The 25,337-nt window shown below is 59.7% G+C and overlaps 2 protein-coding genes across 3 annotated transcripts; one reads left to right on the top strand and one right to left on the bottom strand.

The window, feature by feature from the left end:
- Nucleotides 1-102: 102 nt before the first annotated feature.
- DCST2 (DC-STAMP domain containing 2) lies at nt 103-9,621 on the top strand. Its single transcript, XM_004693640.2, has 15 exons — nt 103-271; nt 421-591; nt 871-972; nt 1,262-1,459; nt 2,024-2,089; nt 2,525-2,738; nt 2,895-3,052; nt 3,332-3,496; nt 4,282-4,449; nt 4,552-4,652; nt 5,256-5,386; nt 5,997-6,124; nt 6,473-6,566; nt 6,670-6,819; nt 9,522-9,621. The coding sequence occupies exons 1-15, from the start codon at nt 103-105 to the stop codon at nt 9,619-9,621; spliced, it is 2,115 nt and encodes a 704-aa protein (XP_004693697.2).
- A 129-nt stretch (nt 9,622-9,750) lies between these two features.
- ZBTB7B (zinc finger and BTB domain containing 7B) lies at nt 9,751-25,337 on the bottom strand. Of its 2 annotated transcripts, none has more exons than XM_004693780.1 (3): nt 25,132-25,337; nt 12,335-13,497; nt 9,751-12,018 (listed from the first exon to the last, which is right to left on the bottom strand). In XM_004693780.1, the coding sequence occupies exons 2-3, from the start codon at nt 13,489-13,491 to the stop codon at nt 11,553-11,555; spliced, it is 1,623 nt and encodes a 540-aa protein (XP_004693837.1). In that variant the 5' UTR covers nt 13,492-13,497; nt 25,132-25,337; the 3' UTR covers nt 9,751-11,552. The 2 variants fall into 2 exon arrangements, with proteins under 2 accessions (XP_004693837.1, XP_004693838.1); XM_004693781.2 differs by lacking the exon at nt 25,132-25,337 and adding an exon at nt 19,076-19,114 and having other exon boundaries at nt 11,301-12,018.

The raw sequence follows: 25,337 nt of genomic DNA, 5'->3' as shown, positions 1-25,337 counted from the left end.
AAGGCCACAGCCACGCCCAAGGCTACAAAGGCTGCCTTGAAGGCAGGAGACCTGAGTAGGGCTCGGGTTGTGGTCCGCAGCACTGTGGCCTTTATCATAGGCATGTCGCTGGCCACAGTCTATGGACTCTTGATGCTGCTGGTGGGAAAGCACAGCCCCTGGGCCTGCATGGTGGTCACCCTCACTTTGGCCATCTTCCTTAGCTTGGGCATGGCGTTCTCTCACCAAGTCCGGGTCACCGTCTTCCTGCTGCTGCCCCAGGCCTTCTCCTGTAAGCCTGGCACCCAATGGGAGGGGGCAGGGCCCAGAGGTGGGGGCAGGTTGAAGGAAATAGTCTAAAGGCTCCAGGCAAGGACTTGCTTGGGCCAGGCTGCCAGATGTGTGGCGAGGGGCCTGGTTTGATGCAGCTGTCTCTCTCAGCTCAGGGCCGGACTTTGCTCTTGGTGGCTTCCTTTGGACTGGTGCTGCAAGGCCCTTGTGCCAATACCCTACGCAACTTCACTCGGGCCAGTGAGGCTGTGGCCTGTGGGACAGAGCTGGCCTTGAACCAGACGGCTGAAATGCTGGAGCGGGCCAAGCAGCCCCTCATCGGTAAGGCCATCGTGATTCCTCGTCCTTCATTTTTCACAGTCCTCTGGCTTTCTCTCTCTCTCTGCTAGTAGTGCTGGGCCTTAACCTCAAAGCACCTAGCTAGTAGCTAGGCAACTTCATAACCTTGCTTTCTGGCCCATTTCACAACAGATGTACCCCCAGATCCAAGCCTCCAGGCTTGCCCCACCCCCCCACGGCAGCCCTTCCTCCACTCTTTACCCAGAGGCACTGGCCCCTAGAGTCTGGGGCCCCACAGTGCCCCTGCCTCCCACCTCTCAGGTGCCCTGAACAAAATTAAAGCCATTGTCCAGAAGACCAAGGAGGTGGCTGACCGGGTCCGCAAGTTCTTTCGGTCAATCATGGATGGTGTGAAGCATATAGGTCAGCACATTATTGTATCTGGTTTGTCTCTTTTCTTTTTTGGGGGAAGGGGTGAGGGGAGTGGCTCAAAATTTACCCAGTCTCTTCACCCTCACCCTTGTCCAGGACTTTGGGGGCAGCTCCCTGGTGCTGACTAGTTCCGCTGATAGAACCCAGCACGCCCTGAAAGCCTCTCCAGCTCTGGGTTCTGTCTTGTGTTCCCCAAGCCCCCAAGGAGGTGTTGCAGGCCCCCAGCCTGGGGACTGGCCCAGAGCCAGCCGCCCCGGGTGCCAGCCCTGTGTGTCTCCAGCCAGGGCTCTGCAGAACGTCTGGCACTGGCTCGTGCACATCGGTGACGTGTGCAACTCTGAGCTGGGGAACCCCTACACTAAGTGTGCACGCGTCTTTGACAATGCCAAGGACAACTGTATCACTGTCATCCCCCTTATCTACCACCTGTGCTATATCCTCGTGCCCTTCAAGTTGATCCTCTGCGGACTTGCCAGCGGTGAGAGAGCCAGGGGCTCACGGGCGGGACCAGAGCCGGAACAAATGTCGTGGACCATGAGGGAGGGGGCCCGAAGGACCTGTGGAGGCAGTAACTAGGGGACAGTAAGGCTACTGGGCACAGTACAGGGCAGGAAGTGAGGGAGAGGTCAATGTGAGGGGTGAGTAGTACAGGGAAATTTTTTTTTTTAAAGATTTATCTATTTGTGCATACACTGGGGTACAGGCCAGAGGCTCAGGGGCGGCGAGAGGCTTCACCAGAGACAGAGCCGGGAGCAGAATAGGCAGATCGACGAAGTACACTGCTGAGGGGAGCAGCGGGCGGGTCAGGAGAGGTCTGCCGCGCCATGTGGTCACCTCCGGGGCAGGCGGGGATCGAACTCATGAGGAAGCGGCTTTAGATTCTCAGTGCTGTGCTTTAACCCGCTGCGCCACCAGGGAGGGCCAGTACAGGGAAATTTTTATAAACCAACGCGGAGGCCTGTAGGGAAGGTGAAAAGTCAGAAGAGGCCTGTGAGGACAGGCAGCCTCTCACCCCCGCTGACACGTGGTCTCCGGTTCGCAGTGATCCAGCTGTTCTGTATCATCCCCAAGTACATTCAACCCTTCTTGAAAAAGACCATCGGAACCCGTGAGTGGTCCCTAATCCTGCTGTGTGATGCCCCATCCGTGGAGCGCTCCCAGCTCACGGAGTGTTCCCCAACCATGGAGTGTTCCCTGTCCAAGGACAGGAGTCAAGAGCGGCAAAGGACCCCCAAGGTTACCCTCGGGCACATTGGTTCAGCCAGTGTCTGTGCTGCACGGATGAGGAAACCGAAGCCCAGAGAAGCAGGGGCCTTGGAGGAGAGGGAGAGAGCCAGGCCTCTGCCCCGCTGGGATCGGTGCTAAAGAGGCTTAAGGCTGCACTTAGCTTGCAGGCTGTGGACGCTTCATGCCCTCCTTAGGGTCCCACAGATGGCAGCGTGAGGGGTCCCTGACGGCTCTACGGGCTATGCCAGCCTCCTCCCCTGAGTGCAGTTCTGTCCCTTTTATTTTTGCTTCCATCTCCGTGGACCTGCTGCCCCAGCTCTGAGGAACATAGTTGATCGGGTGCGTCGAGAGTTCGAGTTCAACGTGACAGCCAACCACCACTTCTTTGTGGATCTCAATGCCTCTCGGAGCCTGTCCCAGGTAGCGCAGGACCTCAGCGAGGCCATCAGCATGAAGCTGCACGGCGTCCGGGATGTCATGTCTATGATGGGCTACACCACATCGCTACTGCTCGCGTTTCTCTACCTCCAGTGAGCGCCTGGGGTGGGGGATAGGATGGGGGCTCCCCCAAGGGCAGCCCATCCCCAGGAACCCTGGGAAGCTATCGTCTTGAATGGTGGAAGGTGGGAGGGTGTTGCCTTGTGGGTCTGGTCCAGGTCCTCAGAGGCCTCATTCTGCTCTACCAGAGCCCTGCTTTACCGGTATCGTTACCTGACCAAGGATCACTTTGACAACATCTACATTACCAGCCGGTTCATGCGCATGGAGGCGGTGCGCTCCAAGGCAGGACTGACCACCGTGATGCCACTCAGTGCCCACGAGGCCACGCAATACATCCAGACAGGTGGGGGCCCAGGGGACTGCAGGTAAGGACATTAGGGAGGCCAGGGCTTTCCCTGAGCCCCCTGCACAGGCAAGGCCAGAGGGAGGAGGGTCCGGACAGCTGCTGTGCTCAACCCCCACCCTTCCCCAGGGGCTCTCCTGGCTTCTGCAAGAGCAGGTGAGATCCAGCTGGATCAGAGGCAGGAACCCCCGGCTTCTGGGGGGTGAGGTCTCCAGGAATTGGGTACCGGTGGGTGGGACAACTGGGAAGCATCTTCCTGACCATCCCTCCCCCACCCAGGCTCCATCTTCTTGTCCCAGCGGGAACAAGTTTTTTACATTCTGGCGACCTTTGACCTGATCCGGCACTTCTTCCTCGCGCTGCTTCTGGTCTTCTTGGACTACTCCGTCTTCTGGGTGCTGGATCTGGCCCGGCACCAGCTGCAGGGGGAGATCGTGGCCCGCAGTGAGCCCATAGTACCCTCCCCCCAACCATGTCTCCCACCCTAAACCCTGAGTGCTGGTCTGAGTGTCCCAAGGGGCTGTCACTCACGAGGCCCTGACTTTTGCCCCTATTCCATCTCTAGCCTCTGCTTAGTCACCCTCTGTCCAGGATGATAGCTCAGCAGAGTAGGCCAACACACAAACTCTGAGTTCAAGTTCCGGCTCTGCCCATCACCAGCTGGTGACCTTGAGCAAGTGGCTTAACTTCGAAGGGCTTTAGTTTCCTCATCTGAACAATGGGATAATAGTTGTAAACACCTCTCCCAGTTATGCTAGAGTGAGACCAGGGGTGTTGGATGTGTGCTAGGTCGTTAATTGAGAGCATTGCAAGAACCGTGGAATAGCACTCATTGAATCTTGTGCATCACGGGTCCAACAGAAAAAGCAACAAAAATACCCTGACAATCAACTATGCGCTCAGTCCAATGCCTGCTGCATTTACATTGTTTAGTAAATGCTGTTAATACAGGCTGTTGGGCAGTTATGGAGGCAAGAGGTGGACGCCCCTGACATTAAGGTCACCTCAGATCTGGTGGCTTGGGCAGGCTGGCCAAGGCACCAGTGCCAGGCAGCTGGACCTGGTGCCAGGGCTGAGGTTAGGTCCCAGGGCATCCTGAGGGGGCTGGGCCTGCCCCTCCCCCCTCCCAGCAGCACTGCTCCACCAACCCCCTCTGGAAGGTGAGGGCTTTTCTACACAGTAGAGTGGGCACTGCCATGCGTGTCCCTCACAGCGTGTCTTGGTGCCAGGCCCTGTGTTAGTTTCCATCAACGTGGAAGGTGTCGGCTACACTGGGAGGATTTACCGGGATCTGGTTTCCGCGTTTGACGTCCTGCAGCAAGGCAACATCAGCGTCTTGTCACAGCGCTGTGCCCTGCGTCCCTCAGAGCCTGACAGCAAGGTTTACCTCTCCATTGGTATCGGCCGCACCCTGAGGGCACGGAGGGGGCACAGACCACTCTGTGCCAGGGGCAGGCTGCTGGGGATGGCAGTGGCTCACTGAACCTGCTGTGCCCCAGGAGTCATGTATGGCCTGTGCTTCTTTGTCACCTTGTTTGGCAACTACGTCAGTCGGCTTCGTCGGGTCATCTGCGCCTCTTACTACCCGTCCAGGGAGCAGGTGAGGCCCCCCAGAGCCATCCTAGAGTGCTAAGCTCTAGGAAGTCCAGGGGTCTTAAGAATCTTTCAGCAGTCCAAATCTCTCCCCTCTGGCTGAACCCCAAATCTAGCTGCTTAAATAATAGGCCTCTGGGCCCCAGATGGGGCCGAGAGAAACGGGGCCTCTTATGGGCAGTCTTCCTGGGACAGAGCCTGCCTCCAGGTTTGCTAAAGCCTCCAGGGGAAGGGAGCCATGTGGGTCTGTCAACTGCTGAAGTGTAGATAGCAACTGGCTCTTTGCTTGTTTATGAACCCTTTATTGAGCATTCACTATAAGCCAGTCCCCATGCGGGCCTCCAGGCATGCCCAGGTGAAGCAGACTGTCTGCAGCTTACAGTTTTGGGATGAGAAAGGCCTTTAACAAGACATTACAAGGCCATTAACAAGTGTTTTTATTATGGAGTGAATCAACATGGTGGGGGAGGAACCAGAAGGCTCCCAGGGGAAGGACAGGAGTCGAGTCTGGGCTTCATGAGCTGCACAGAAAGAGACTTGAGGATGAAGGATGGAGGCAGAGTTGAAACAGGACCAAGGGGGAACCCCGCCCCTGCTCTGCCTTCTACAGGAGAGGGTCACCTACCTCTACAATGAACTTCTGAGCCGCAGAAGCAACCTGTCGTCTGCCTTGCACCGATCAGTACTGCGGCGGGCAGCTGACCAGGGCCATGAGAGTGTCCTCCTGGTGCTGGCCAAGTGGTGAGCCCACTCTCCTCCCTTATAGGTGGGAGGGTGAGAAGAACAGAAAAAGAGCCAGTGGTCAGCAGATCACTGTTCTCTTTAAGCGTCAGTAGGGGCCCTCCCTGGTGGCGCAACGGGTTAGGACACAGCACTGCAAATGAGCAGCCTCCTCAGTGCGAGTTCGATCCCTGCCCGCCCGGAGCTGACCCACATGGCACAGCAGACCTCTCCTGACCCACCTCCTGCTCCCTCAGTAGAGCACTTCCTCGATCTATCTGCCTGCTCTGCTCCCCACTCTGGTGAATCCTCTCACTGCCCCTGCACCTCTGGCTGTACCCCAGTTCTGTATGCACAAATAAATAAATCTTTAAAATAAAAATAAAATAAAATGTCAGTAGATTGGGTTGAGGTAGGTGCCCATTCCGCGCCTTTTATGCACTGAGAAGGGAGAGTTAGGGGTGGGGATTTCTGGGGGTGGGGAGTGAAGCGAGGGGGAGGACAGGTGGCTGCTTCAGTGAGAGGGATGGAGGTCAGACTTCAGGAAGGACTAACTGACAGCTGGAGGTCAGTGCTGAGGCGGGAAAGGCCAGTGGGGCTGGGCTGCTGAGCCTGGGACCTACCTCCCCAGGTGCCCCTGTCTGGCTCCCTTTATTAAGAAGTCTTGGCGGCACCAGATCTTATGCTTGGGCTGTGGACAGCCTCAGGATGAGGGGGACATGGAGAAATTTGTGTCCTGCAGTACTCCAGGCTGCAAAGGTAAGATTCCTGGGGAGGAAGCCTCTCTCTGCTGGAACTCAGCACACTTGCCTATGACAACCCATGTGGTACCCTTTTTGTGGGCTTGTCCTGTACCTCACCTCTGCACCCTTCCCTTCATTCCTATGCAACCCTCATTTCCATAGAACCCTCAGGAAGCTCTCTTTCTCCCCCCCCCCCACAAAGGAATTGATATGCAGGTGGCATTGCCTCAGTCCCTAGAGCACTGTTTGACAAGGTTACCCCCCCAGCCCCCAGTGGGGTCAGGGAGGCGAGGGCTGGAAGCCAGGAACACAGTAGGGAGTGGGTGCGCCTAACTTCACCTCCTTCCCTCCTGGCCTCCTCCAGGCATCTTCTGCTCCACCTGCTTCGGCCTCCTAAACAACACCTGCTCAGTGTGTGCGTCCCCGCTTTCCTACCAGGGGCAGCTGGACATAGAGCTGTGAGTCTCCAGCATGATGGGGTGGAGTTTGGGGTGTACTGGGAGCAGCCATCCCCTAGTCTCCGGGGCCCCTGTGGGCCACTGACATGGGAGGCACCTCCAGGGACTCCAGTGACGAAGATGGTCCTCGGCTGTGGCTGGCTGCAGCTCGAAAGAAAGACCCCAAGCAGGAGCGGCTACTGCGACGGCAACTCCAGGAGGCACTGGGCAGGAAGCTCAGGAGCTTCTCCTCAGAGTCCAGCTCCGAGCTCAGGTGAGCTGGAGGAGGAGAAGTTGGGCCTAGGCCTGCTCTGTCATAAAGGGCTTCTTGAGAGCCTGCCTGCTCCCTGCAACCGCCCCAACTCCCCCAAACCCCTACCCTCCTTCCATCTCCTCCCCCCGCCCCCCCCGCCCCCCCACACTGGGTACAGAGAGGATGGGAGGGAAAGGTGGGTGCTTGCTCCATCCCAGCACCCTTGACTGCAGGAGCCCACTGAACGGTGGGGCAGAGCAATAACAAATAGAAAAGCTACACAGAGTGGAGAACACTCAGCTCAAGGAGGGAAGCAGACTGTGGGCAGCACAGGGAACAGGACCACCAACTTGGGACAGGCTGTATTAGTGAAGGCTTCATTGAGGAGGCCAACAGCGGTGGGGTTGGGGGCAACCTGATAATTTGCTAGACTGAGGAGAGGAGGAAAGCATTCCAGGGGGAGGCGGGAGAATGCGAGACATCCAGGAGAGGGGAGCCTGAGGGAGGGGTGGGTGTCTGGGCAGAGACCTCGGAGAATGTGGGAGATAAGGCTGGAAGGCAAAGGTGGGGAGGGCCTTGCTTGCCATCTGAAGACCAAAGGTTGGAAAGTGACTTGTCCCTATTTGTCTTTTTAGCAATAAACTAAGAAAGCAGAGCAGAGCCAGGCAGGGGCAGGAGACCAGAGGAGGCCCCCTTAGTTCAGAAGGAGCTGTGATGGCCACAGCAGGGAGGTTTGCAAAGGACTGGAAGTTCTGAGCTTGCCATTGGGCCGCGTCAGGTTGAGAGCAGGGAAAGGTTCTGGGGGAAGAGGAAGGGCTTATTTGGAGGCCTCTGAAGGCTCGGGGCTTCAGCTGGAGATGTGCAGGGGACTTGCAGGGGACTCCCTGAAAGGGGCAGGGATCCGGTGGGAGGTGTAATGGGGGTGTTTTCTTAGACAAGGTAAGAGGGAGAATAAGCCAGGTCATTCCAGTGCAGGGCATGACAGGAAGGAAGGGGGTAGAGACTGAGTCTCCTCTACCAGCCAGCTGAGGGGCTTCGTCACAAACCGAGGAGGGGTGAGGCTGGAGAATGTAGGTGGTCCAGTGTATCAGTGGCACAAGGTGGGAGGGAGGGCGAAGAGTGGAGAGTGGCCACTGGAGCATGGAGCCCCAGAGGCCAGCAGAGTGGCGTGCGGGTGACTTTGCAGGCCTTAGTTGATGGGTTGAGGCTGGCTGGTAGAGGAGACTCAGAAACAGAAATGGGGTAGGCGGCTCCACATCACTGTCGCAAGAAATTCAACAATTCCTTTTTTAAATATAACTGCTGTCGTTTAAAAAAGGAAGTTTTCTGGCGAAGAGGAGGGAGTTAGCTTCACACCCCAAGGAAGCAGCTTGAGGGGACCCAGCACTAAAGTATTAGCCTTTATCCAAGTGAGGGAGAGTTGGGCATGCAGGTGAGAGAGCATTGGCGAGAGAGGGATGAGGTGAGAGGGGTCCAGGGGCAGTGGACAGGGTGACCTTGGAGAGGAGCGGGCTTGCTCAAGGCAGGAGGGGAGAGGGCATACTCCTCTGAGCAGAATTGAGCTTGCTCCAGGCTGGTGGCCTGGCTATTCTCGGGGGAGTAGGAGGCCAAGGTGCCTACTGAGAGCAAAGGAGGGGTTGGGAGTGGAATAAAGGTTTCAGGGAGTGGGTGGTAGAGGTTGAAATACCTGCCTTGGGGATTGTGCAGAGAAGCTGACTGGGGAGGTGAAGGGATTTCCAAGTGGCACCGAAGGCCCAGAGGATGTTGAAAACAGTGCTGCATAAGGGGGCTGGGCTATGTAGCTCTGTCAAATGAATTATCATGAAGAGGATTTGAGGGTCGAGGGCTTTCTCTGGGCAGGTGGGAGTGGGACAAGCTGGGAGAGAATTAGGGTGTCTTTAGTAAGTGTCCAAGATGACTGACCTTGGGAAAGTAAAGTAAGTCACCTGAGACCCTCTCTTGGAGTGGTGGGGCGGCCCAGGGCCTAGCTCTATGAGGTGTCTGAGCGGAGGGCCAGGAGGGACACAGGGGATGGGGCCTGGCCAGGGAAGAATTCTGGGGCAAATCCAGTGAGTGGCCATGGTTGAGGCAAGCCTTGTGAGTAGAGGTAAAGGAGGTCACGACTGAAGGGCCTGGGAGTGGAATGAATTCTCCAGTGAGAAAGCTGGGCTACATGGCTGTCAAAGGCTGGCACCAGCCTTAGCAAGTGAGTGCCGCTGGGTGTCTGGCAGGCCGAGGCAGCTGCGGCCAGCATGGTGCAGCTCCTGTGGTGGCCAGGGGCTCTGCACAGCCCATGCGCCCCGAGACGCTAGCTGCCTCCACTTGGGAAGGCTGCAGCGTGCACTGCCCAGAGAATGGGACAGCGGGAGTAAGGAGTGAAGAGTCTGAAAGGGAAGCAAAGCTTTATTTTTAGAGGTGTCGAGGGCGCAGGGGACTTAAAAGCTGGGTTGCCAAAGTGGTGTCTTAAACCTGGAGCAAATTTTATCACCAAGGTCACTACATTCTACCCTTTGTAGTGACCAAGCCCGCGACCTTGGGCAAGTCATTGCCCACTGGTGTCTCAGCATCAGGCTGAAAAATCATTAGGTATCCCCCTCCCTGGGCTCTGAGAGTAGCCACAGCTGGTGACTAAGAGGAGCCACATTGCACAGCTGGGGTGGGGGCAGGGCTGCACCTGTGAAAACCATGCTGTGGTCAGACCACCCCCTTCCTCTCCCCACCAGTGACCAGGATGAGAATTGGCCCAAGAAGAGGAAGCACAAGCTGCTGCCCCCATACAAGACCCAGTCTGTTCACATTCCCATGCCTCCTCAGAACCCCTGACACCTCAGTAGTCCTCTGCCCCCCAAGCAGCTCCTCCCCAGCTTCAGGACCCCCAGGCCTGGAGTCCCATCTCCCTCTCCTGATATCGCCCACCAGCTCCACAATAAAGGAACCAACGGTAGACACAAGTGTGAATCTTAAATTATTATTATTTCTTCCTGTCGCTTACACCGAGGTGGGGGGCAGGGGAGGGGGAAGAGGAGAGGGGGGATTGCCTCCCCCCCTAAGGCACTGAGTGGAGAAGCCGCAGGGGGGATGGGGGAGGCCACACTGTCCTCACTCCCTGGAGCTAGGCCCCAGGTCTCCCCAGCCTTGGGCTCCCCCATCACCTGAAATGCTAAGATGAGGCCCAGGGCAATCGACACCCCCCTACCCCAATATATTACATCATCACTTTTTTAAATAGATACAGGGACTGGTCCCGCTACCCCTCCCTGTGACCCCCCCCCACTATTGGGGGTACCTGGGCAGCTGTGCAAATGGGCATGGGGCGCATGGGAGGGAGAGCACCGGGCCCCTGAACCTGCCCCTGTTAAGGAGGGGTAGGGGCCGCCAGGCCAGGAGGGAAATAGTGCAAGGCAGAGCCCAGGCCGCAAGGGGGTCCAGCACCCAGCGAGGAGGGGAAGGGGCATATAGCCCCACCCCTAGCAGAGTCGGGTAGTTAAAAATCTGAAACTAGATTTCGACAAGACTGACAGAGGAGGCTATGTACAGAAGGGAGGGGGGGGTTCAGTCCTAAGGAAGAGTGAGGGGATTGCACTCCCCGCCCCAACAGGAAGCCCAGCTGGCAAGGGGCTGGGGAAGGGATTCCTTTCCAAGTTTCCCTGCGGCCAAGCAAGAAGTTATTTGCCCACTGCCTTGGCAAGGGGACGCGGCGCCCCAGCTGGGGCGGCTGGGGCGAGTGAAGAGCCGCGCTGGCAGCGGCCGCCAGGGGCGCGCCCCACACGGGCACGGCCGCCAGGTGGCGCCGGCCGGCCCGCTCTCGGCAAGGCTCCCCCAACCCCTCACCCGGTCCCACACCCAGGCCAGCGCCAGCCTGGGGGCGGCGTGAGTCAGGGGCAGCGGCGGTGGCGCGGCTCCGGCTCGCACCTGGGCGGGGAGGAGGTGGGGAGGAGAAGAGGGCAGGACGCCGGCCCGCCCTGCCCTCTGGCCCCGGGGAGGGAGCGGCGGGAACAAGACATTCCCTGCCCGGGGACTCGGGATGGGAGGGGAGGAGAGAGCCGAGCTGCTCCCCTGGCTGGGCGTGGTCCTCTCGCTGCCCCCAGGGGCGGGCGAGCCAATCAGGCCACCCCGCCCCTTCTCCAGGACCCCATGACTCAGCGCCGGGAGCGGGGCGGAGGGGGACTGGGATGGCTCCTTCCTTACAGGCCCAGTCCCCCAGTCTTTCAAGCTTTACCTTGCCTGCCCTCACCTACCCTCCCTAGGCCGCCCCCCGCCTTTGCATAATTCACTGCCAGGAAAAGGGAACAGAAACCAGGAAGGAGGGGTCTCGGAAGGGAGGGGCAGTCCTCCACCCCCCCAAAACCCCAAGGGGCGTGGGGGCGGGGCAAGGCTTTGGTCCCAACCCCCCCACAGCCCCTTGAAACCCGCATAGCCGAAAAGGGACCCTACAAATCAGAAATACATTATTGCTTCTACTCCCCAGGAGCAGCTGAAGACAAGGACCCCACCTTTACAAATAGAGCTGTAAATATATACATAATATCATATGTATCACTCCTTGGGAGATCACCCCAATCTGGGGAGCGGCTGCCCCAAAACCTTCTCAGCTTGGAACTGGAATGAGGGCTCTGGGGGGGGCGTGGGGGGGTGGGCGGGCAGGGGCTGCCTGGGGGCCATCAAGCCTCAGTGGGCCTGACCCAGCTCAGTCCCGTGAGCTCCCACTGCTTGGCATGGGTGTCTCTGGCCTTGCTGCTCCAGCCCGTCCCTCTTTAAGAGGACTCCATGGCACCTTCAGCCTGAGGCGTAGTGGGTGCCCCCTCTTCCTCATCGTCATCAGGGGGCCCCGGGGTGGAGACCGGAGGCCCCGCTGGAGCTGACTGCTCCCAGAATCGAGCCAGAGACAGACGGAAGGTGTCCAAGTGGCCATTGGAGAGGTCGAGGCCAGCGGGGGATGGGGCTGTGGCCGAGGGTGGTGGGTAGTGGGGTGGAGCATCGTCCTTGCGGCGCCGGCGAGTGCGCACCTCCAGGCAGTTCTGGCCCTTGAGGTGGCGCTGCAGATGGTCCTCCTTGGCGAAAGCCTTGTGGCACAGGTGGCACTCATAGGGCCGGTCCCCCGTGTGCAGGTGCATGTGGTTCTTGAGGTCATAGCTGTGCAGGAAGCGGGCTGGGCAGTGCGGGCACGAGTAGGGGCGCTCTCCTGTATGCTTCCGCATGTGGATCTTCAGCTTGTCATTCCTAGCACAGGCAGGGATGAGAGGAGCAAGGGAGATGCTCAGGACGGGTTCGAGGTAGCTAACCCTGGCCTGGTTCCCGGATCGTGTCCTAGTCCTGTCCCTCGCCAGGCCTCCCCATTCTGTCCCAGGACTCCCTTGCTGACTTGTTCCCAGCTTAGCTGGGTTCAGCTGCCCCCCTCCTCCCTCCCGGTCCCAACTTTCTCCTGGCCTCTCCCCTCACTGCAGACCACCGCTTCCTCCAGGATCACCCACTCCCACAGCTCCTTTCTCCCTCCCCCGGCATGGCCCTGCTGAGCCCCTGCCCCACTGGTGCTCACCGGGTAAAACGGACGCCACAGACCTCACAGGCGAAAGGCTTCTCGCCCGTGTGGGTCCTCATATGACGTGGCAGTTTGCCAGCCCCGTGGATGATCTTGTGGCAGACGGGACACTCCTGGGGCATCTGGGAACGGCGTTTGCGCACCAGCTTGTCCTGGCCATCCAGGCCTGGGGCCAAGGCGTCCTGGTGCAGGGAACTCAGGTAGGCCATCAGGTCGGGATCGATGGCATCCTCATCTGAGCCCAGCTCCTCTGGCGACAGTGGGGGCCCGCCGCCTTGCACCAGCCCATAGGCACCAGGGTAGACCAGCTCTTCCTCCTCTTCCTCACCCTCATAGGGTTCGTAGCTCAGGGGCCCCTCAGAGGGTGAGGCAGTCCCAGGGGGAGGGCTGTAGCTGTCCCCCAGCCCACTGCCCCCACTGCTACCTACTCTGCCTGCCGCCACCTCCTCCTCTTCATAGGTTGAGGGATGGGTGGGCGCTGTGGGCGCCTCGGGTACTAAGTGGTTTGCCCGGGCCCCCTTGGTCTGCAGGAAAACTTTTCGGGGCTTGCGGCTTCGCCTAGCGACAGGTCGAGGTGGTGGCGGCGGCGGAGGTGGGAGGGGTGCCTGTGGAGGGCTCTCTTCTCCGTTGGGAACTCCTGAGGCTGTGGCTGTGGCGAAGGCCTCCAGGTACTGGCGGGCTCGCTCACAGTCGTCTTCGTCGGGGCTGGGGGCTTCCAGCCCGCTGCCCTGCAGGATCTCCATGCAGGCGGCGATGACGCATGGGATCTCCAGCAGCCGGGCGGCCTGCAGCACCGCTGGCATGTTGGCGCTGCTGGTGGTCAGTGTGGCCGTGTAGGCAAACTCGAGCAGGGCTCCCAGCGCCTCGGGCCCCACAAAGTCCAACTCGCATACGCCAGCCCCTGCTCCCCCAGGGGCTGTGCTGTTGCCCCCCGCCCCCATGACTGACCCACCGCCACCCTCGGTGAAGAGTTTCTTGAAGTAGTGGCTGCAGGCGGCCAGCACAGCCCGGTGGGTGCGGTACTCCAGGCCCTGCGTCCGGATGGTGAGGTCGCACAGGTGGCCCAGCTGGCGCTGCTCATTGAGGCAGCTCAGGAGCTCGCTGCTGTGGTCTGGGAATGGGATCCCAATCAGGTCGTCCTCAGGGCTCCCCATCTTCTCCTGCAGAGTCAAGGATAGGGTGGGTCAAAGGAGCTCAGCCTTAAGGGTGCTAGGGGAGGAGAACCACGTTGGCCAACCCTTACTGACAGGTGACTCCATGCTAGATGTTCTTCAAAGCACTCTACATCCAGCGAACCTTCCAGGCCTCTCTTAAGTAACGATGCTCATCCATTTTAGACAAGGAAACCGAGGCGCAGGAGGTGAGGAGGCTTTCCAATTTAAGTACCGAATGGGGTTCAAACCTAGGCAGTGGGCACAGGACAAGTTCCTGACCACAGTGTGCTGTTCTGCCTCGATGAGAGCAGGAGCCCTGACTTTCTGGATCTTTCCTGGAGACCCCTCTGTGCCACTGGCCCACTTCCCTATGCCTCTGGAAGAAGCACTGGACTGAAAAAGAGGATGCCTGCTTCCTAGTTCAGGCTTTCTGAGGAATTGGCTGAAGGACTTGGGGCGCCTCTGGTAGCTGGCTTCAGCCATCTACGAAGTGGGCTAACAGTCTGCCATGGACTCTCCTCACAGCCCAAGAAAGGTCAAAGGAAGAGCTGAGGTTCACACTGGAGCAAGGATGCTCCAGGCCAGGCATAGTCAGGTGCTTTAACTCAAGTTACCTCCCTAAAGCATTTGGTGCATAATACACATTGCAAACAAAACAAGCCAGCCTTCCACCACTGTCCTCCTCCTCCCGCCCCTCCCCCAGCACTAAAAGTTCATCTCCCCTTCTAGATCTCCCTTCTAGAAAGGGAAACACAGCTCCCAGCATCCCTCCCCCCACATCCTCCCCTCCCCCATGGGGGCCAAGGAGCAGCCACCCTTTGCTGGGGTGTCGCTGGCGCCGGTGCTTCCTGCCCCAAAAGATAAGCATCGCCCCCACCCCCTCCCCCACTGCCAATAGACCAAGTTCCAGTCCCACCGTTCCCCCCCCACCGTGTGTGTGTGTCTCTCTCTGTCTCCATTCCTGCCCAATCTGGCCAGCTCCCCCTTTCTCCGAGAGCCACTTTCCACCTTCCACCTCTGGTGCTTTTCCCCCAAGGCTTAGTCACAGAAGGGACAGAGCTGCTGCCAGCAATTCCTAGGCTGGTGGAGATAGGGGAGGGGTAGTGAGTGTCTGGCCTGGAAGTGGGGAGGCCAGCTTGCAGGTCCAGGCTGAGCTGCTATCTTGCTGAATGACCTTGGACAAGTCATTTCTCCCTGTGCTTTAATTTCCTCAGCTATTTGGGGAGGGGGTGGGAGTGGAAGCCCCAAGGGCTCAGCCACCCTTTAGCCCTGACATTTGTTGGGTCTGCAGCAGAGTTGGGGCCAAAAAGAGCTTGGCCTATGGAGTGAGCCAGACTTGAGCTGGAACCTTCTCAGAGGGTGATTAGCACTGTGAACTTAAGGAAATGATTTCATCTTTGCACTTTTCCTTACCTATAGTATGGGATAATTCCACCTGACTCCCAGAGTTGTGGTAAATGAGCCCCAGTGTGGTATAAGGCCTGACACGTAGTAGGTGTTCAAATCAACCTGTCCTGGGAGCACATTCACTATTCAGCCACTTCTGCTGAGAAAACTAGGGATAAGTTTGCCTCCGGTCCTCAGGTCACCCCACTGGAGTTATATGACCTTGGACAAGTCACTTCCTTTCCTGAGGAGGCCTGTTTCCTCATCTGTGATATGAAAGGCTGACCCAGATGATCCTTAGGGCCAAGTCCTACTGACACTCTGTCTCCTCTGCCACTCCCAAAAGCTGCCCAGCCCTGGCCCATCGACAGGGAAAGGGGCTTGTGGGGAAGGGGGTTGGGGAGGTATGGTAAAGGGCCAGATTTCCTCCTTAGGACACACCAAATGCATGTCGCTGTCTCCCTGCCTGTCATCTTAATAGCAAGGCCAGGACTCCCGTGCAGAAACCTAGAGTGAGCAGCCGGCAGCTCCCACCCCTCCCCACGGCCTCCACTTTGCTTGTAGGCCTAGCCCAGGCACCCTAGGTAGCCCAACCGTTCCCACCTTATGTCCCCAAACCACTTCTTTTCCTGGGGGCCAAGCAGTCTGGGAGCTCTCCCAGTTCCTTTTGGTTCTTCAGCCTGTACTTTACAAACAGTGCAAGTGGCAAATGGCCCCAGGACTTAGGAACAAACAAAAAACCGGTGGGCAGCAGCAGCACTGGCTACTTAAGCAGCAGTGGGCACCTTCCTGGGCCCAAGGCGATCCTGCCCCTCCAGAGGGGGATGGGTGGGGCTGTCCTCACTGTCCATTGGCCCGGAGCTGGCACCCGCAGGCACGTGGCTCACCCCATCCCTCTCCCTCAGTCCCTCCCCACCCCACCCATTCCCGCTGCTAAGCCCGCCTCCTTTCTCCCACCCCAGGGCCAGTCTCCGTGGCAACTTGGTGTGGCGGGGGCGCTGATTGGCTGACCCTACTGTCAGGTCACAGGCTCAGGCTGGTTCACCACGCAACTCACACTGGGCTAGCCTGCTCAATGGTGGGTGTTTAACCCCTTAGGCTTACCTCCAATGCCCACAGCCACGAGGTAGCAAGGAAGGAGGGGAGAGGCAGAGAACACACGTGGGAAGGGGAGGGTGTTCATTGGGCTCTCTAGCTTCTGGGAAACTCCCCCAGCCCTTATCCAGGGTTCTGGCACCCATGCCAACTGAGGTGCCACCTGGACGATGCTGGTGCCAAACAGGCCAAGGGGGCACTCCTAGCCCCATCATCTAGGAGGAGCAGTTGAGGTGGAGGCCTCCTTCTGCCAGGGTGGGGCACTGGTGCCAGGATGCCCACCCCGCCTTGGGCACCCTTCCCACCGTTGCATCCTGGAGGGCCCAGCCCCCCAACGCCCCATGAGGGCGGCCCATCCCCACCCAACCTGGCATGCCCCCTCTTGCTAAGACCTTGTGGGCATGGGCGTGTGTGGTGGTTGGAGGGGGGGGCAGCTATGCCAGGGAACCAGGCGAGGTCTGTTTGGTCTGTTTGCCTGGTAGGGGGAAGAACTGGGGGCCCCGCCCCACTTCTCCCCCCTTTCCCGCCACCCCCCCAGGGCTCCCCTCACTGTCAGGCCTGCTAGACCGGCCAAGCCGGTGGGCAGCTCTCTTGAAACTGGGCCCTGAGTCAAGCCTGCACCATCTTTGGTGGGGGAAGACCTTGGGGTGAGAAACATGGGAGGGGGCAGGCAGGAGCCCCTATCACCTACCCCTCAGTGCTCAAGGGCACTTGCTAGGGTGTGTCCACCACCAAGAACCAAAAGGTAAAGGGCACTGGCCCAGGTTTGGAAAAAAAAGAAGGAAGCTGGAATCCTTTCTGGTTAACCTCAGGCAGTGTCCAGTGCAGGGATGGGGGCACCAGGGCCAACACTGCTGGCTAGAGCCAGCAGAAGAGCAGAGAGACTGGCCCTGGATAGGCAGCTCAGTAAAGGTTGCCCCCCCCCTTCCCCACACCCTGGGGATTAGGGGAGTGAGGCTTAGTGTGGGGGGCAGCAGGCGGAACCAGGATTAGCGGCAGAGAAAATAGATATGGGCCTGAGACACAGGCACACAGAACCCCCTCTCTGTGCTCTAAGGCCCCCACCTCCAAACTCTTTCAGGAGGCCTGAGAGAGGCCTGACTGGGCTTTTCGAGGACGTTCGGCAGCTTGGAGTGAGGGAGAATTGAGGACAAGGCTGTGACATCCTCCTGCCAGGGGTGATGGAGACCTGAGGCTCTTCCTGCTGCCCCGTACCTGGGCCGGCCACCCCTCCCCCTAACTTCTTTCTCTTTTCTACCCCCCACCCCAACTCCAGCCTCAGGTTCTCTTCCTGTTTTTTTGGAGCTAAGTTTGCACGAAGCCAGGGTTTTGGCCTGTGGCTGGACCAGGGGGGGTGGGGAAATAGGACAGCTAGTCCAAAGTCCTCAGGGACCCAAGAATCCTGATTCCCCAGCTTTCCCCACCCCTTCCCAGGGCCTCTGGGGCCCAGGGGCTGAAGCTATTTGGATTGCCCAGTTGGGAAGGCAGGATGACAGGGCTGAGGTGAATCTCCTGGAGGGTTGGCACAGCTCTGGAGAGGCCTTCTGCCCAGGGATGCCCGAGGCGTTCAGGGAGCCTTCTCTCCCCACCCCAGCCCCTCCAAGCAAATACACGTCTTCCCCATCCCCCATATGACGCTTCCCCCCTCCTAACCTCACCACCCCCAGCACTCACACTTCCTGGGGGCCAAGGCGGGGAAGAGAGACCGCAAGCCACGAAGGGGGAAGGAGGCAAGGGGAGTTGGCTGCTTCCCGGTGGTGCTGTCGGGGTTAAGCCTCTCCTCCCTGAAAATCCCCAATTCCTGGTGCTGACTGTAAGATGAGGGAGACCTCCAGGTTCCCCACATTTTCTTTGCACAACACCATCCCTAGCACACAGTCCCTCCGGGGAAACAGGAGGGAGATAAAAGATGGCGGAGGAAGGAATGGGGGCAACTCTATCCTCCCCCAGTCTCCTCTCCCCACCTTTGGAGACCCTCTGCCCTGGTCACTCTCGGCCCTTAGCCCCTTGGCTTCACCTCCTCTTTCCCAGCCCACTTCGCACACTGCCTTCTCTGCCTCGGTCTTGCCTCTCCCTGCTTCACCTTTTGCTTCCTTTCCCTCAGCGTGTCAGGCTCCTGGCCTCCTCTCTCTCCCCTCTGGCACATCTGTGCCTCCTCTCTACCACATCTGTGTCCATCGGCCTCCTGGCAACCTTCTCTACTGCTCTTTTCTTTCTTTTCCCTTTCCGTTCTCTCCCGGCCAGCCTCTCCCACTTCCTCCATTTCCCCTTGCTCCAAGCACCCCTTCTTCTTTCCCCAGGCAGAAGCGGTATGGAGAGAGGCAGAAGAATTAAATCCCGGAGCCAGGCCCACACTCCCAGACCTGGTCTTGCCAGGGATGACAGCATTTAGGGCACCCATGCCCCACTTCTGGATGAAGAACAGGATGAAAATTTGGGGACCAGCTGGAGAGGATAGGTGGGTGGGTGGGTGCAGCAACAGCGGATGTGGGGTGGGGTGAGGGACAGCCTAGGCCTCTGCCCGTCAGAGTTTCCAGCTCCTGGCCTTCCCCCCACAATATCGGTGCCCACCCTGGGCCAGGGAACCATGCACCTGGATAAACCCTGACCATCAGGGTTCCCAGCAGGACCTGCCTAGGTAGTGCCAGCTCTTCGTAGGGCCTGAGGAGACGCACAAGGTGCCAGGGTCTGCCCTGTGCCCACCCCCTCCCCCAAGCCTAGCGTCTCTCCGGCTGGGTAACCGAGCTGGCTGGTAACCCCACACCCGACAAGCTACCGGCAGAAACCTGAGCCCCCCAGCCCCAGAGGACACCCCAGCCCGATCCCCGGAGCCCGGCTTCCTGCCAGCCTGTCCAGCCTCCTCTCCTGGCCCAGCAATCCCTCGGCTCCTCTAGGCCCTTCTGCTCCCCTGGCCTCCTGGTTCCCCTAGATGTTGAAGCTTTCCCACACTTCAGCTCCTCACACCCTCAGTTCCTAAAGGCCCTCCAGTGAAATTTGGACACCCTCTTCCTAGCCTGTTTTTCCTCTCTGACCCTTGGCCAATTCAAGGCTTCGGAGCCTCCCCTGGGGCTGGATCTCCCAAGCCGGGAGCAGGCCTACTCACCTGAACGCTGAGGGGCCTAGCCGGCAACTCCTCTCGGCCCCTGGGGGGGGAGTAGGTTGGGAGGGGTGGGGGAGGGCCAGGCTGGGGGGAGGTAGGGTGGCTGTTCCCCGCTCCTGCTCCCTCCTTCAAAGGGGCCGCCCACGACCTGGCCCAGCCCCTCCCCCCTACAGCCTTAACCCTCTGGGTGCTGTCCCCCCCCTTTGAAGGGAGGGGTTACCAGAGGGCTGGCAGCGTGGGAGAGGGCCTAGAGTCTCTGCCTGTGGTGCCCGGAGCCCAGCTGTACCCACCCCCGCCTGTCTTCACCCAGTCCTAAAGGGGAAAAAGGTGAGCGGTAGAAAAGGTAGACGCTGGGACAGTCCAGGAGGACAGAGGTGAGGAGGAGCAATGGGAGAGGCTGAGGGAGGTGGGACCAGGAGAAGGAAGAAGGGAGGGGAAGGGACAGGAGGCGGCAGTGGCCAGACAAGGGGAGGAGGGGAACACTGGTCAGTCAATGCCAGGGGTGACAGGTGCCCAGGTCCCAGGCCCTCAGGGCCTGCGGTATGATAGGGGACCACAAAGACGCCATCCAGACCCAAATGGGCCCTCAGCCCCCCTGGGTGCTGGCCGAAGACTCCTCACCCTCTACAGGGCTGGGGCCCTCAGGGGCTGGGCAAGGCAGCACCCCGCCCTCCCCAGGCCTCACCCCAAACCCACTCACATACCACAGTTCCTTGCCTAGGCACCAGCCCCTGCCAACCAGGCCAGGGGGCAGCACTTGTGCCAGCCCCCAAAGACCAGGGGGATCAGGAGGACAGAGCTGGCCTAAGGGGGCGGATAGATGGGGGGGAGCTGTGGGCAACGAAAGAGGAAGAAGTTGGGAGGGGGCATCTGCTGGGAAGCGCCTAGCCCCACCCCTTGCGCAAGCTGCTGCCACCCTGGCCGGTTGGGTGGGACCCGCCTGGGCCTGAGGGGCAACGCAGGAGGGCTCTGAGCCCAGAGATGGGTGGGCCACAAAGTTCCACTTAAAATACTCCTAGGGTCTCTTATTCCCGGAACAAGAGGCACCCTCGTATCTTCTAGACACTGGGCCATCCCAAGTCCTACTAGGCTGAGGGGGACCACAGAAATGCCCCCTAAAGTATCCCCTCCCCTTTCCCCCCAACAGCTGCTGGCTCAGTGCCGCTGGCCTGCTGCCCCTCACCAGCTCCCGGCCCGGTTGGCACCTACCCACCAGGATGCTGGCAGTCCTGCCCTCCTCTTTCTCCTACCCCCCTGCTCCCAGCGCCCCATGCCAACTGTGGGCCTGGGGTGGGGGAGGGTCACCCCTTGGTGCCTTGGTGCCAGCCAGGCGGGCCCAGGCCCCGACGCACTACAGATAAGACCCGAGACCCTGTTCTCAAGCCATCCCCTCAAGAGGCAGCATACCAGTCAGGGACTACACCAAGAAGGCACAGGAGGCTCTGGGTTGTCCGATGAGCAGTTACTGAAGGCTCCACTCCTTGAGGTGGGGTCAGTGTCTCTCCCTGCCACCAGGCGCCAGCCTCCCGGCATTCCTTCTGCCTAAGCATTTGCTTGGGCACCAAAGTCCCTGCAATTCCTGAGAGCCCTAATGCCCGCAGCTTGCAAGGGAGTGGGGTGGGGCTGTTCTCTGCCCTTTGATCCCCATAAAGGGAGGGAACCAGCCTAGGGGGCAGGGGGCAGGGAGGGAGTTCATGGGGCCCCTCCATTTCACCCCTGCCAGGGGCAGCAGGGCAGGGTGTGGGCATCTGTTGGGTGGGGCCCTAAGGTGAAAATGGGTAGCATGTCTCAGCAAGGGAGAGGGATGTCAGTCAGAGTACATGGTGTCATGTGGGAACAGGATGGCAAGAACAAGGTGGGAGATGAAGAAAGTACCCATGCTCCAACCCATCCCAGTCCTGGCTTTTATGCTCATCCAGACACATTTCCAGACTTAGCCAAATTGAGAGATCAAGGAGAACTACAACTCCCAGTGTGCACCACAATAGCTTTTCATGTACCTTGGGAGTTGTAGTTCCCTTGAGCAACTCTGTGCTCTCTTCTTCCCCCAGAGCCCTGCAGATGGGCTGGGCAGAACAGATGACTTGGTCAGAAATCTCTAAGGCAACTGTGTTTGGAAGAGGCAAAATGCTAGGAGGTTCATGGTGGGTGGAGAGGACCCCTGCTCCCAAGCAAAGGGGGAGGAAAGGAGGAAGGAAGGAGGAGAGGATGTCTGTTGAAAGGGACATATGGGTGGGGAGGAGTTGGGGGGGGGGTGGAAACAGGAAGGAAACTGAAGCCAGAGACATGAGGTCGAAAGCAAGGGCCTGGGGGAGCCCCACTCTGAGGCCTGGCAAGGACTGGGAAGGCATTTCCCCTGCTATTCTGGTGGCCAATGGAGACACAATAGGCGTTAGTGATGTGAAGTGATAGCAAATTGGGACTTGTGGGGGTTGCTGGCTCCATCAGCCTGCCACGAGCCCTCTTTTGCTTGGGGCATCCTCAACCCCTGGATCTGGGGTGGGGGTCTGCTGGCTGGGGAAGTCTGAAGGTTGATTGGGTTCTGGGGATGCTGACAAGAACAGGAAGGCTTTGGGGGAGGTCAGGGTCAACGCCTGATGGGGAATATAGTGGAAAGAGGCATGTGTGGGGTTAGGACCAGGTGTGAGGTCAAGACAGCCTGCTGGCAAATAAGAATGTTATCTTCCAGGGCGGAGGCCACAGGCAGCTGGGAGGCCTTGGGGATGAGAGGGCTAAGTGCCAAGACCACCAGACTCCCTACCTACCCCAGGCTATGGGACAAAGTGAAGAGGTCTGAGTCCCTGAAAAATTTGCTAAAGTTAGATTTTTCCATGTGCTGGGCAGCCTGTGAATATTAAAGGTGGCAACTCAAGGGACCAGATGGCAGCTGGGTGCCTTTCCTTAGTGGGGATAGAGGTCAGAAGTGGGCAGAGGCTCTGCTTGGAGGCCATTTCCCCTGGACTCCCCAAGGCTCTGGGACAGATGCTTACAGGCCCCAGCCAACACTCTTGCCAAAACTTGGGCCTGCCTGGGTTGGGGGGGGGGTCGTTCTTGTCCCTCCAAAGCCCTTGATGGTGGACGACAATGGCTCTATCCCCTTCCTCCCAGTCCCCCAGGCCCGCCTTGGCGCCTGGCCGCCTGTGTGTTGGCAGGACTGGGGGGGCGGCGAGGCAGCTTCAAACTGTCCGGGCAAAACGTCAAGTTTACTCACGAGTTTACTCAGCAGAAGGAGGGGGAAGAGGCCAGGGCGGGCACACCCCATGCCAGGGTCCTATCCGTCTGCCTGTCCCCACCTTCCTCCCCCACCCTCTTCAGCCCTAGGCCAAAACAGGCATAGGCCCCAAGGCCTGGTGGCAGAGCAGTCTTAACCCTCAGAAGGTCAGGGAGCCATGCAGGCTGGAGGCAGGAAGCCCTGACGCAGGCTCAGAGGCTGCTATCAGAGGGTAGTGCCCTGCTGCCAGTCCTGTCACTATGCATCTTGGGGTCTCAGCCATGGACCAGAGCTGGGTCTCTCAGCCACCAAGAAGAGGGCAGTACTAGGCCAGACCTCCACTGTCTGAACAGTCCTCTGGGCAGTGACTTCTGAACCCACATGCCCAGTCCTTGGCTAGCCTCAGGCCTCATGATGCCACTGGGGTAGCCACAGGATTAGAGCTGGCTCTCACAGCCTTGGCCTAAAACGAGGAGTAGCACTCTACTTGATTTCTCTTCCCTCCTCACCTGCTTTCACCCTCTGCTTCTTTCCCCCAGCCTTCACTGTCCCCACCCCAGAGGTGCTCCGCCCCCCATGCCCGCTGGGTCCCCTCCCCCACCCTTCCCCAGGGTGCCAAGTGCAAGCACACAAAGGGCCCGATGGTGCATTGTTAGCCCAGCCCCCGCTGCCCGCCTCGCCCTCCCGGGGCGGGCACAAGGCCAAGGAGGAGCTGAGGGCCTTGGGTGCCAGGGGGCACCACAAGGAAGGGGGACAAGGTCAGCAGCACCTGTCTCCCTGACACTGGGGTCCTCTGCAGGCAGAGTGGCGCAGTGATGAGAACGTGCTATCAGAGCAGGCCTCTCTCCTTGACACCTGAGCCTAGTGGGCACTGCCTTCTTTCTTCCCTAGAGCCCCTTTCCAGTGGTATTAACCCTTTCCTGACCCCTGTGTTAAGGCTAGGGGGTGTGGTACCCAAGGGAGGGGACAGTGCCTGGGGGTGCCAGCAGGTTGCATCGTGCCCACAGCAACCATGTAACAGAGGCACGCTGGGGGAGCTGGGGTCCCGGGGGCCAGGGAAAGGAGGCACTGACGGAGATTTCTTCTTGTTTCATCAGCTGCTCCAGGGGGAGCCCCCTGCCCTTCTCCCCAGTCACCACTAAGGAGGAACACTAACCACTACCCAAACCCAGTCACAAATATGACCCTCTCTGGCCTTCTTATGCCCATTCTCCCCTTCCAACCTGATGCCCACTCCATGCCAGCTCTCCTAGCAGTGCCAGGCAGGTATAGGGGTGACCAAACCAGTTGGTGTGTGTGGGGGAGCAGAAGTCAACCCCATAATCCTCCAGGCTTTACCCCCCCCCCCCACACACACACACTTACACCCTCAGGGAACAGAGTTCCCATCCTGGTTTAACCCCTCACACTACCCAGTCTATCTCCCCTTGCCCCTGATAAGATGTCTCCCTTCTCCAGGAATAAGTTGGGGGAAGGGGGAATAGCTGCGCTGACTCATTCCCATTCTCAGCTGCACCTTGGGGTCTCCAAGGCATTCCGGTGGGGGTCAAGTCAAGTACACCCTCCACCTGGCCCGGAAGCCAGGACAGCTTGCTGGTCTCCCCCTCTCCCCAGCACCCACTTCCGGTGTCCCAAACTAGGTCAGCAGCGCTCGTTTCCTGTGGGTCAGCTAGCACCGGCGCCTCTGCCCCTCCCCTGCTCTGGACCCAGGCTCCCGCCCCCCCCAGGGCGCCCCGAGGTCTCACCACGTCTCAGCCGCCCTTTGATACGTGGGGGTTGTGCGGGGCGGGGGGCAGGGGACCCGCCCTCTCTCCAAACACCAGCAGGGCCGGGGCGCCTGGGCAGGCACGTGTCCGGGCACAACCCGCTGCCCACGCCGCCCCCCCCACCCCTGCCCCCCCCACCCCCGGCCGGGACACGTCGCTCTCTGACTTGGGGTGGGGTGGGAGGAGAGAGAAAGCTGGAAACTGAAAGCAGCGCCCCCCACCCCTTTGAATGGCAGCCCTCTGCCAGCGGCGTTCTTAGTAGGTTCTCCAACAACACATTAGCGACCCCCATTCTGGGTAGGGGCAGGTGCGCCGGCGCGGGTGGGTTGACGGGTGGTAGGTAAGATTCTTCCCGGTCACCCACCCTCGTTCTCCCGTGTGCAGGGGGCCAGAGCTGGTTTTGAAAAGGCGGCGGCGGGACTGGAGTCTGAGGAAGGGAGTGGGTTTGAGGGGTGGCAGAGAGAGGGGTCGTTCTAGCGTCGTTCGAGGTTGTCTTAGCTTGTCGCAAAGCCCCTCTACCCGAGAGAGAGAGCGCGGCTCTGGAAGCGCAAGAAACCGAATAGTCCAGCCGGTAACTTTCCCCCAAGCCGCGACTCCTCCTGTACTCCCCCCACCCCCCAAGCAACTGGCCCGGGTCCAACCCACCGCGCCAGGGGGCGCGCGGGGGGGTGGGGAGCGCGTTGTCCTAGTTAGAGTCCGTCAGCGTTTCCATTCCCTCAACTCGGTCGGGTCGAGGGTCTTCCCCGAAAGTCACGAAGGAGACTGGCGGAGCGCTCAGCGCTGCCTCACCCTTTCTCCATCCCGGAGCCGCCAGCCTGTCTGATCCCAGAAGTGCAGAGAAAGTTTCTGGGGACCCTCCGCCCGGGTTTGGGGGCGGCCGCAGTTTCTTCCCTATCTTTCCTCCCAGTAAAAATCAATTCCAAAGCCCTCGGGTGTTGGAAAGGCACGGGCAAGAGGAGTGGTGGGAATCCGGTCTGCATGCGTGTGTGTGGGGGTCCCACTCACAGGACGGACGAAGGACACTGCAGTAGTCTCGAGTCTCGGGAACCCCGAGCGGGGAGACAAAAGTGGGGTACACTCACCTCTCCGCCGTTGGGTCCGCTGGCTGGAGTTGCTGGGGCACAGGGTGTGGGGAGAAGCGCGTCCCCCGCCAGGCCCGGGGGCTTGGGGCCCTGCTCCGGTCCTGGTCAGAAGGCCGCGGTCAGTCGCTCGCTGCTCTCTGCTGGGGGGCTCCTCCTCCGCAGCCCTCTGCCTCCTCCTGCCGCCCGGCCCCCCCTCGGCCGCCGAG

The sequence above is a fragment of the Condylura cristata genome, unplaced genomic scaffold (genome assembly GCF_000260355.1).
Source record: "Condylura cristata isolate star-nosed mole 26May11 unplaced genomic scaffold, ConCri1.0 scaffold00040, whole genome shotgun sequence".
NCBI lineage: Eukaryota > Metazoa > Chordata > Mammalia > Eulipotyphla > Talpidae > Condylura > Condylura cristata.
The sequence above is the reverse complement of the archived record's forward strand: the minus strand, read 5'-3'. Positions and strand labels throughout refer to the sequence as shown.